Here is a 12,136-nt window from a genome sequence, read left to right as displayed (position 1 = left end):
GTTGGGAGTCAGACCAGCTGGGCTGACTTCCCATCCCCAGCGCTACATCACACTGGGGCGGGAGGCAGCCCAGGTGGGCTGATTCCCCGTGTCCCCACTAAATCACACCGGGGGCGGGAGGCAGCCCAGCTGCTAGATTGGACTGGGGGTCGGAGGCAGCCCAGCTGGGCTGGTTCCTGGGGCCCCACGCTTAATCGCGCCTCCCGCCCCTGGCGCGATCAAGCAGATGGGGATGCCGGATCTTGCGCTGAGGATGGGAAGTCAGCCCAGCTGGACTGACTTCCCATTCTCAGCCTATGATTGAAATGTTTCAATTTTCAAAACGTTTCGACCAGCCTCGTTTTGTTTCAAGGCTATTTCAACCGGCTTTGTTTTGTTCCAATTTTGCCGTTTCGACCTTGAAATTGGTCAAAACAGTGTCAGAACAAAACGGCTGGAGAAATTTTGCACAGTCCTACTGGTTTACTGTCAGATATTACTAGACTTGTATGGAAAACAAAAAGGCCTAGTGAGAATGGGAAGAGTCAAACCTTCCTCTCCTAGCCAGACTTTTGCTTACTTTGATTGCTAGTGAGAGCTTTCCAGGCAAAGCCCACAAGCTCTTGGGAGCCAAGATGTTCCGAAAGCCATGTAATCACCAGAGTTAAGTGACTAATTTGCAGAAGATAATGTCTTCCACCATTTCTTTTTCTATTTGCAGAACGTCCACAAAAATCATGATTTCCTCAATTAAAAATGTTAATTGAATTTACTCTGGGCCAGATTGTGATACCCTTTCCCCTGTGAATCAATACTTAATTATTCCTCAGCTGGCTGTACTGACTTAATGGGACAGCCAGTTGAATGCTACCAAATGTAAAGAAAGGTATCAACATCTGACTTTCAATAAGTTTTTCCAAAGATTTGTTCATTTTACTCTGTAGATTTGTCACAGACAATTCTCCATGTGTATTTAATACTCCATATTTTGAATTCAGTTAGTATTAATTATGTTTGACTGGTCATATCAGTTGCATTTTAGGTTCTTGATGGGACAAGCATAGCTCTTATAGGTGGGAGAAGCTTTTAAAAACTCACTGGACCTTTAAATGTCTCAGGGAAAGACAGTATTGTAGAGACAGATAAGAGTAGCAGGAATTCTTGAAAATGTTGAATCTTTTGCTTTCTGGGCCACACAGGCATAATTCCTAGAAAATGTAGGCAACTCTAAGAGTTACTGGCTGCCACAGTACAGATTTTTTTTTTCCTAACACGATGTCAGCATAGCCTTACTTGTGAAGAGGAAAGCTGGAATTTTGTGTGCTTCATTTTAATTGAACTGTAGTAGTTCCAGTGCTGAGCCGGAAGCATACAAACTTAAAATTACATTTTTATAAGCATTTTAGGAATACAGTACAGTAACTCAGTTCCTCACAGGATGGGGAGAAAATGGAGGTTAGATCCTGCCAAAAAAAAATCATTTTTAAATCCAAGGTACCAGGACCTTTTTAATTTCAGTATTCTCCCATCCCAAGATAGTGGCTGTGCCTGATAATCTTCAAGTGATAAATGTATGGCTCCATGATAATACACTGGTGGACCTTTATGTAGCATCTGAGTACTGCTTTGCTATAATTTGCTCTCCGGGGGCCAGTTGGGGAAAACACTGAAACTTGTACTTGAAGTTAAGGATGTGCTTATGCATCTTTTCAGAATAGGGACACTTTCTTATGTCAGGGCTTCTAGCAGGAAGGAAACATATTTTCTCCTAGTTTCCCCCCACCCTGTAATGCTTCTGATCAGTTATATAGTGCTGCCTGTTCTCTTGTAAGCTTCAGCAGATAGATCGTTCCTTGAAAAATAATACTTTCTTTTCCCTTTTGGTCACAAGCACAAGCTTTCCTGTAACTATAGATGTGGTGGTTGGCCATACCCCTAGTTTCTGGCACAGTTACTCCCTGAGGCAGTGAATTCCACAGGTTGGCTCAGTGCTGCCTGAAGTAACATTTCCTCTTATAAATTCTGAGCTAACCACTCTTCAGGTTCATTATGTAGCCCATTCTTCTTGATTAATGTTTTTCTGAAAAAGTTATACACCTCATTATGAAGTACTTGAAGCACTTGACTTACATTTTCAAAAATCTACAGCAATATTCTTCAGTCATTAAAAATCAATTAGCAGTGTTCACAAGCGACAGGAAGCTAGCCCTGTTGTTCCAAATAATGTACTTGCACTCAACCCAGAGCTTTGCCATATTTTCCATTAATAAGATGTTCTTCATTCTGTCTCTTGAAATGCTGTTCCTTGGGAACTGCTGCTTTACTTCCTTTCCAGATGCATTTCACTGATGGATGAAGTGATTCCCTCAGATTTGGTTTGTAAAGGCTGTCAGTTGTTTGGGGGTACAGCTTGGCCCAAAGTACCTCCTAAAGGCAGCACAGTCTAGCAAATTGTTCCTACTTTAGGCACTGAGTGGACAAAAGACCACTCCCTATATGTCTGTTGTTGTTATTACCTATTAAATAGGTAGGTGGGGACGGTTGATATATCTCATCTTACTAGTAGAGATTTGTTAGTTCCAATTTGAGTGACTATCATTCATTCTGCCACATCCCCTGAGTAAAGATACCAGCACAATGAATTTAATACATGTGAAATGCATCAGATTAACAACCTGGAAATAGAAATCCCCTAAATCAGCTGAAGCATGATAGCAGCTATGCAAAATGCCCATGCTGCCTTCCCTATATGACTCCACGTGGGATCTGGAGGAGTCACAATACCACCTCTAAAGGTAGAATCATCTCCACATTCTTTCATCACTTAGCTTATGCTGAAACTGCTGATTTTGGTTAAGGTTTAACAAAGTACAGAACTAAAAATTCCAACTATTGCTGCTGCTTAGGGGGATTATCTGTATCAGCACATTCAAAGCCTTCAACTACAGCTGAAGGCTAAGATGTAGCTGTGATAGCAAACAAAGAAGGTTGTTAAGTAAGAAAGGAATTGTTGTTACAATACACCATGCAGAGTAGGCCCACTTAGACATGCAGCAGTACTTGTCTATCTACACAGCACCTGAATAGGCTCCTCAACTATTAACAACTCAAACTTGTAGGCAACATTGATTGTTGCCAATATAACTAGAGAGGTGTTTTGTATTATTTTTCCTCTGGGAGGAATGAGTGATTCCCAAAGTTGGCTTATAGCAATGGACTTGTGTTGCAGCCAATAGATTTCACCCCTTACTACCCAAACAGGTATTTATGAAAGATGCATCAATCCAGGATACAGGGCCAGATGGACTTCTGCATAACCTGTTGATCTGTGATGTATTAGAAATCATTCCCAAGGCATACAACTGTTCTTAGATCAGTATGGAAACTAGGGCTGGGCAAGAAGAGCACCCACCTCAGGCACAAAGTTAGGAAGGCACTGGAATCACGCCCCACCCCCACAGAGTCCATGCACTGGCTACTGTTACTGCTTCAAAAGCAACAGCTGGGGCAGATAGAGCACATAGCAGCAGCAACAGTAGCTCAGCCCAGACATGGTTTAGGAGTTAATGGCATAGATAAGACTGCTGCACCCTCCCAACAGCCCCTCTTGGAACCCATGCCTCCCCCGCCCAAATCTGCAGCAGGGTTTGCCCTGGATACCAACTCTGCTTGTTATGCCAGTGCTTCAGATTTTCAAAAGATAAAGTATATATATTCTCCTGTGTGAGCTCGCTAGTAGCAATTATACTTTGGACTACTGTGGTTCCTTCCCTATGAGAATCTTATGCTCTTTTCCAAATATTCATTTAATCTTATAGTTTACTCTGAGACGGGTTAGTACACAGTTGCAGACTGGGAAACTGAGGCATAGGGCAATGAAGCAACTTTCCCAAGGTCACTGAGGGTAGAAAAAGACATCGCTTTTCATTGCCTTTGGTCTGGAAGATTGCCAGTGATGCATGTCTGCAAGCAGCGAATGCTTAATTTCCGTGCTTCGAGAGATGTGCCCTTTCTTGAGAAGAGGGAAAGCTGGAGCACTCTGGTGTGGTCCAGGCTTGAGATCACCAATTAGCTGATTAATAGCCACAGCCTGAGGACTACATACCACACAACAGTTCCTAGCTTTCCCTGCTTTCAAAGCGGCATCCCCAGAATCTCCAGTCTCTCTGGAAGGGGAGAAAGTCAGGTTTCCCTGCTTGCAGAGATGCAGACCCAGAAATTTCTAGGTTTCCTAGAGATAACAAACAGGGAGCACATCACCTGTTGTCTCACAAGATCAACAGGTAGGACAACAGACAACATGGATTTTGCCCAATGAAATGGATCAGCTCTGCCAGGATATATCCCAGCACAGCTGATCTGCTTTGTTGGACAACATCTATTTCTAGCCTCAGAAAGTTTGTAAAGAGCTAGAATAGAATCCGGGTTTCTCATCCACAAGACCATTTTTCCTTCTCTTATAAATGATAGATCAGGCCTAACGTTCAGTCGTGTACTACATTTCTGACCACTTATAGTAAAACACATGCATGAGGATGTGACAGCTCAGAAAAGAGATGGGAATCATATTGAAATGGGAAACAGGATTATTTTTGCAAACTATCAGCACTTGTGCCAAATGCAAATTCCAGCCGATCTCACAATTATCACATATATTCTTTCATTGACAGTAGGTTGCAGTCACTCCAACCTTTATCCAAGGGTGCAATCATTCAGGCCTACATAGTACAATAGTCCCATTGCAGCATCATAAAATTGCTAGGTGATCCGCCTTTTCTGTTAAAGCTCATATGGTTGATAATAAATGTCCAACTGGGGAAAAATAAGGGAAAATGTACCTTGCAGCCAGAAGGCCCAGCAGCTGCATAACAGGAGCTAGAGAAATAATCTTTCTCTAGATTATGTTGCCCATGTCTGATGGCAATAGTACAGGCAACCCCTGCTTAGCGCTCTTAATTGGTTCCTGAAAAACTGAGCGTTAAGCAAAACATGTGTTAAGTGAAACCAAAATTATTTGATGATCCAAGATGGTGACCACAAATGTTTTTAATGACCCAAGATGGCAATTGCAAGCGTTATAACAAAACTCACTGAGCGCTAAGTGAAATTAGGTATCAATTTAAAAAGAGCGTTATAGCAAAATAGCGCTAAGCGAAACAGCGTTAAGCGGGGGTTGCTCGTACATGAACCATCCTGCAAATCTCAGGGTGCTGATATGACACATTTACACCAGGGTAACCTATGTCCATTTGTACAGCAGTGTAAGTTATACTTGTGTCCAGAACAGACAAACAGACAGCTTTCTGGAAGTTGCTGTCATCAGTGGGTGCTGCTATAGACCATTGCCACAAGGTGCTGAGCTGTTTGCATTGAGCAAGTGGCTACATCAAAATACAACTGACTAAAAGTGTGGACACACAACTCAAACACCAGTATAATTTATACTGGTCTGTAGTTACTCCTGGAATGGAGTTATGTACACTGCAATAAATCTCTGTTCTGTACCCCACCACATTTACACTGATGTAGAAGCAGATTAATACAAGTGGATAGCACCAATGTAAATGTGTGGTGCATCTACACCCTCAGTCCCCAAACTCAATGCCATGTAAAGAGTAAATCACTTTCTAATGTCACTGTTACCTTGATAGCTTCTTGACTTCAAGAGAACAAGTAGGACAAGCTAACACTAAAGTCAAGTCAGTTCTGCAATGAAAGCCTCCAGTGGCTATCAGTGGTGTATGTTTGTGACAAATGACCACATAGTCACAATGTTGAAAAATAGCCAAAAAAGATTTTTGAACCAAGCATAGATTCAAGGTGTTTTCTGATAATAATATAGTGTGTTGTCCCTGGTTGATGGGATGGCTTCATTTTACAGGGAGTATTTCCTGTCTGGGGACTTGTAATCTTACCTGAAGATATAAGGTTTAGTACTTTAGTTAAGAGTGTCTGGAGCATTGCATATTCTAGCCACATCCCCTTCTTAGGATGGGGTGGGATGGAGCAGGGAATTCTGTCCCTGCTGAAAGGTCCCCCAATTCTGCCATAGTGCTTTATGGATCTGACTCAGAGAAGCTTAGTAATTTTGCAGAGGAGCTTAGTATTTTAATACATTGCTGCTGTTATTCTGAGCAAAGGTATTTGTTTTCTTTTCCAATTCCTGTTAAGCAAACCATGATTTTTCCTCTGCTCATCCCCCCCCACCCCAGACATTCATGAATATCTAGATAATGAATGCTATACTGCCTTTTTAGAAGAAGGTTGTATTTTTCACAAATAAGTCAAGTCTTGGAGAATCTACAACTTAGAAGGACTTCCTGCTTCTTCCTTCCTTTCAATTCCAACTGAACCTAATGCGACATAAGAGAGTTCAGCATTACACAAGGCTCTATGTGACAGAGTCCAGGAAGAGACATAGAGCCAGATCATATTCCACCTATTTGACACCTAGCTGCAATCCTATTCCACTCTGCTTGAGTTTCTGAAAAGCCATTAACACAAAAGGTGGGTAGGCCTTCCTCATCCTCACTGCTTTTATTGCTTTACAAATGAGTGTTAAAGCTAAGATGCATTACAGAAATAGATGTTTCATGATTTCTTCAGGAACACAAGGAAATTGGAATAATACACCACTTAGATGCCATAAGTATGCAAGGATGCCTAGCCAATAGAATAGGATCTGGCCCATGATAAAGAACCTTCTCCTTATCAAAATCTAATGACGTAGACCAAACAAATAAAACTGATACTGTTGTTGCTCAGCCATTTCTCTATACATAAGAGTGAGCAGTAAAAGGCAGACGAAAACTATTCAGAGATAAGGTCCAAAATGCACCGAGTTCTCAAGGCCAGTTCAGGCAGCCTCCAGTTGTCATAGTCCGCCAGGGACCACACTTTAGTTAAGAGTATCTGGAGCATTGCATATTCTAGCCACATCCTCTTCTTAGGATGGGGTGGGATGGAGCAGGGAACTCTGTCCCTGCTGAAAGGTCCCCCAATTCTGCCATAATGCCTTCTGGATCTGACTCAGAGGAGCTTAGTAATACCCTTATTGGAGCCATAAAAAACGTCATTCATCTACTCACTCAGGCTAAGAAAATTTTTTGATGGATAAGTAATATATTGTTAAGTTTCTTTTATCATCGTCACTCATGATTAAGGGAAGTCAAGTCATTTCTGTGCCTGCACTTCTAAATTTTTATGGCAGTTTTGCAAAGTTAATTTATAGTCATTAAAATGCCCTGGCATTCTTCATAAGAGATAGCGTATTAAGCCTCATCCTCTGGCCCACTTCCAGTTTGCATAATTATACTTTGGTTGACAAATTTCTGTCTGTGGTTTCAAATGGACATGTTGTTCCTCCTTTCCTGCACTCCTATACAGTGCTGCTGAGCTGTTCGTAAACAGTGTCTTGTGTTTCATGGCAAAGAAGCCAGCAATTTGGAGGTGGATGTTTAATTTTTATATCAGTCTATTTTTGTATAGACTTTTGGATCCTTTGGGATGCAAAGTGTTAGGTAAATATTAGGCACTATTGTTGTTATGTATAAGACCCACTGAACAATTCTATAGATATGTATGAGAGAAGACAGGTAGAGGAACTCCTGTGTTTGTGAAGGGAACAGGGATGTCTAGGAATTCTTCTCCAGAAGTGGCATCTATAAATTCTCTTTAGACAAGGGTGGCTGAGAGAAACTTTGAGTTCCCTTTTTTAATGAGGCTTCTTTTATTAAGGTGTAAATGAAGGATCTCTGCCTAGATTCAGGGCTTGCCCCATTAACTGTGAGCTGTTGCCAAAAACAGTCATCAGACTAGAGTTGGAAAGTTCTGGAGTGGGATTTTTGAGACTGTACTTTAAAAGAAAAATAAATGATGCATGTCTACCTACAGAAAATTGGTTTTATAACTCTTACATCCCTACCTCCTCCTATTAAAGACCTGGAATTCTTGAGTTCTGCCTTCTCCAAAGATTGTGTAAATGGCCATAGTAATGAAGAACGTTTCTACCTCTGTGATCATGATAAAAGTTTAAGTTGCAAGGGAAGGAATGTTTTTTATTAATAGAAACCAGTCTCATACACTTTTCTAATGCACCTTACTACCATATTTACTCAAATACAAGATGAGGGGTTTTGCCCCCAATCAACATGGGGGGAAAAGTCCCTCTCTTTATAAATGCATACAAGGAACTCTCATTAAATACATTATCTATAATTTAAACTGCTGCCAAAAACAATATGTGCTCAGTAATGGAAAACAGCTATGGAGTTGATTAAGCACAGACAACACTAAACATGACTATAAAATATATGGCCCATATTAAGCAAAGATGCTGGTAGAAACCATTTTGTGTGTGTTTGTAAGTGTCCCTTAAAAATAGATGTGTATTCCTTCTGTAGGGACTAGCACTGGTCCTGAAAGCCAACACAGAAAGGGCTAGAACCAGCCCTGACACCTTCCCCTTAGAACAAAAAATGCTAAGATACTAAGGAGAACCTACTTTAAGTAAAAATCAGTACAACCAACTTAAGATATGGGGTATTGCCCATTAAGCACAGTCCCCCTCAAACTGACTCTTTTTCAGGTCATGGTGAGCCACTTTACTGCATACATTTCAAGTTCCTCTTCACTCCCACAACTAAGCCGCATCTTTCTTTCCCATTTCCAATGATTCCTCTTTCTTCACCAGTCTGAAATGTCTGGCAAACATCACTAAAAGGGGCCCCAAACAATTCACTCTGTTGCCTACTCTCTCGCCCTGTCACATATGATTAGTGTGGTCCTGTCTGCCATGAGATAGAGCTGGACTAAATTGTCCTGTGCTTCATCTGCATATAAATTGTTAGAGGGTCCCAGGACTTATGACAAAAACACCTGGTTCCAGTCAGGAGTGGGAGCTAACTAACACGCGGATCCTTTTTTGGGGGTATGTGAAGTACAGACACAAACTAAGCAGTGCTAAGTTCTGGGGTCACCATGGCTTGAAATGATGTTGACTCTGGTGGGGCCCAGACCAATAAACTAGGTGGTAAATCAGGAGCTTTCTAACTTTGCATAGTTAGTACTGTATATAAGTAGATACTAAGTTGTGCTTGTGGAATACCTGTGCTAAAACTTGTAGCAATTACCAGAAAGGTAGCCTGCATCAATTTTGGGTGAATTAAGTCACTGAGTACTATATGCAAATTCCTACAGCTACATTTAATTTCAGGGTTGGTGTTTTCAAATGTGTTCCTTATTTCCGTGTGCTCAGGGAAAGCACGGTTTGACCATATAGAGGGGGCGGAGGGACAAAGTTGGAGAAAGGCAGAGAACAAGAGGGCTACCTGATCCCCCTAGATTTATTTTCCCTGCTATTACTGTGGGAGGAGGACAAATTCAAGGCAAACCTCCAATAACTATAAAATATTATTTCCCATATATAAAATGTAATTATTGGGGGGACAACTTATACTCAGGTAAATATTATAGATAGAATTTGGGGACTTTTGAATAGCAAACTTAAGTTCCTAGGTCATATAGATACTCCTAAAAATGTTGCCCACAATCTAGGGCTTTGCTGGTGCCGTATCTGCCTAGGAGATTCATAATTATGAACTGGAAGGGAGGTAAATGATGTTATATTTGAGATGGGGAGGAAGATGACACTGGTGATGATATATTTTCACTTGAACTTTCAAACGCATGAAATTCTAACCAGATATTAAGAGAGGATGGGGCCCTTATAATGGTATTTGTGCTTACAAGACTTATTCTGACAGTTCTCCATATAGCCAGGTTCTGGTGCTCAGACTATTCAGTATGCAGCCACCTACAGTCTTGTCAAATCTGGGATTGCAATCGCACCATTCAGCTACAGAATCAGAAACTGCAGGAATCAAGACATTCGGGAGTCACTTTTTGACACAAGTAGCGTCTTTAGACAGAAAAAAACAGGTTAAAAAGGTTTAGAAAGCACTCTAGAGCATCAGAAAATGAAGGGCATTGTCAGGATTTTTCTCTAAGGGACCCAAGGACTGTCATGATTATGGTGAACAGTGTGGCAGTTACCAGAGAATTGCCATTAAAGAGCCAGCATTTGCCAGCTGTTACTGCACACTGCCCTCTGAGGTAGCACAGTTCTCACCTACGATTAGAATGGAAGATAACTACTATATGAGACTGTACTCCGTGGTGACTGTTGACAAGAGCTGCTATTTTTAATGGTTATCCCAAAAGGTCAGACTAATGTGGAAACAGAGAACAGAGGAAACGAAAGGGAAGACGCATACATTAAGATAACATAAAGGGCAAAAAACAGACATGATAAGATATAATCATGTGTGCATAAAGTAGAGACTCTGTTTACAAACCTTTCCATCTGTTCCTTCACCTAATCATTTCTGCTTTCCCTCTCTGTCTTCTAACTTTCCTTCGTCTTTCCAGATGCAGGACGCTATGGGCTATGAGTTACCATGGGTGTATTTTGTCAGTCTGGTCATCTTTGGATCCTTTTTCGTTCTAAATCTGGTTCTTGGTGTGTTGAGCGGGTAAGCTGCCAGTTTTGGTGTCCTTTTTCCAATGCTGCAGGGCAAGACTCCATAATAAGGGTTGTCCCCTGTCACCAGGATCCCTTTCTTCCTGTCCTCCATGCAAACAGCTAAACACCTGAATCTGAGGAAGCTTTACGTTGCTTCTCACTCAAAGAACTTTTAAAACGCCAGCAGCCAAAATGCATGCAGGAGCAGAGTATTATTCTCTGATGAAAGTATTTCACTTCAGTCTAACCAAAATTCTGAACTCCAGCTAACCTGGAGAGGAGAAAGCTTGGTCTCAATCATAAACTGCTGTAAAGGCAAATGGATAAATCTGTGGTACTGGTGACTTGGGATCTCTTTGGCTGGAGCCTTGCAGTGCTCAGAAACTGAGCCTGTCTCACTAATTATCATTCCACTCTTCCAGGTCAATGATGCCATAGGAAGGGACTGGCCCTGGATCTATTTTGTTACACTAATCATCATAGGGTCATTTTTTGTACTTAACTTGGTTCTCGGTGTGCTTAGCGGGTAAGCAGTACCAGGAAAATGTTTTTTTATTATTTATATTTTAATTTGTATCTCTATTCCTTCTCTTTGGTTCCAAGTGTAATGGGGCAATGATGGGACGTTCTCTAGAGCCCTTAGTAAAATGCCTTGTCTTTGCTGTGCAACTAGCAAAAGTTGGCATTGTGTGGACCTAGGAAGTGGAAAAGTAAATCACAAAAGGAAAAACCAACAAAGTATCTTTAAAATTCCCTGCTCCTGAAAACTGAGAGGGGAACCATGTAACAACAGTCACCTGTAAGACTGCCCCAATAAGTATAGTCTGATGCCATGGAAGGGAAGTATTAACAGTAAAATCCATGGAAGAATCAGTGGAAGTTAATGGGGAATAGCAGCATATAAGGCAAATCCCCAAATATTTTAGGATGGGAATTCTGCCAAATTATTCTCTCTCAGCTGGGAGGTTCTAGTGTTATGCCTTTGGAGCACAGACTAACCTTGAAGATTGTTTTCCTCAAAGGAACTCATTATGTTTTTTTATGGGCACATCATCTTTGTAGCACAGATTTCAAGATTAGGCATGATACAGGGAGATTTCATTTCCTTCTGACCTATTATCAAGGTGATCATAGGAATAGGAGAGGCAGTTCTGCCTTGCGGTTAATATGTCCCCAGACATTCTGCAGTTTACCCATTGCTACAAAGCATCATTGCTGAGGCCAAGTAAGCAGTAGCCTTGGATAAAAACAGCTGTTAAAGTACCCAATAGTTAAAATTTTGCTGCCCTTGGGAATCCAGGTAATTGAAAGATTCAAGCCAACAAACATTCCTGACAACATTTCAAAAAATGATTCCTTAGCATAAGATTCCAAATGCCATATTTTGGCATTTCTGGGTGCTTCCTATTTTTTAAAATGAGCCACATTATTTAGGTGCATAAGCATGGCTTTAGAAGCCTTACTTTTAAGCATTTGTTCCTGGAAAATCTTGCTTCTTCTAAATGAGCTTCCAGTGAAAGTTGTCAAAGTCCATACATATTGGCTCGCCAGACTTCTCTAACCTCTCACATTTAATATTTGATGTTCTCTTGGTTGTAGGGCCATTGCCAATCAGGAACAATACTTCCTTAAGAG

General features: G+C 41.2%; 1 protein-coding gene across 1 annotated transcript in view; it reads left to right on the top strand.

Annotated features, from left to right (window-relative positions):
- CACNA1C (calcium voltage-gated channel subunit alpha1 C) overlaps positions 1-12,136 on the top strand; it is a 742,093-nt gene that overhangs the window by 544,790 nt on the left and 185,167 nt on the right. Inside the window, 1 exon segment of the mRNA XM_025198804.1 lies at positions 10,408-10,511. Coding sequence (XP_025054589.1) covers positions 10,408-10,511 — 104 coding nt within the window.

This window comes from Alligator sinensis, unplaced genomic scaffold (genome assembly GCF_000455745.1).
Source record: "Alligator sinensis unplaced genomic scaffold, ASM45574v1 scaffold87_1, whole genome shotgun sequence".
Taxonomy (NCBI): Eukaryota; Metazoa; Chordata; order Crocodylia; family Alligatoridae; genus Alligator; species Alligator sinensis.
This window is presented reverse-complemented; position numbering and strand designations above follow the sequence as displayed.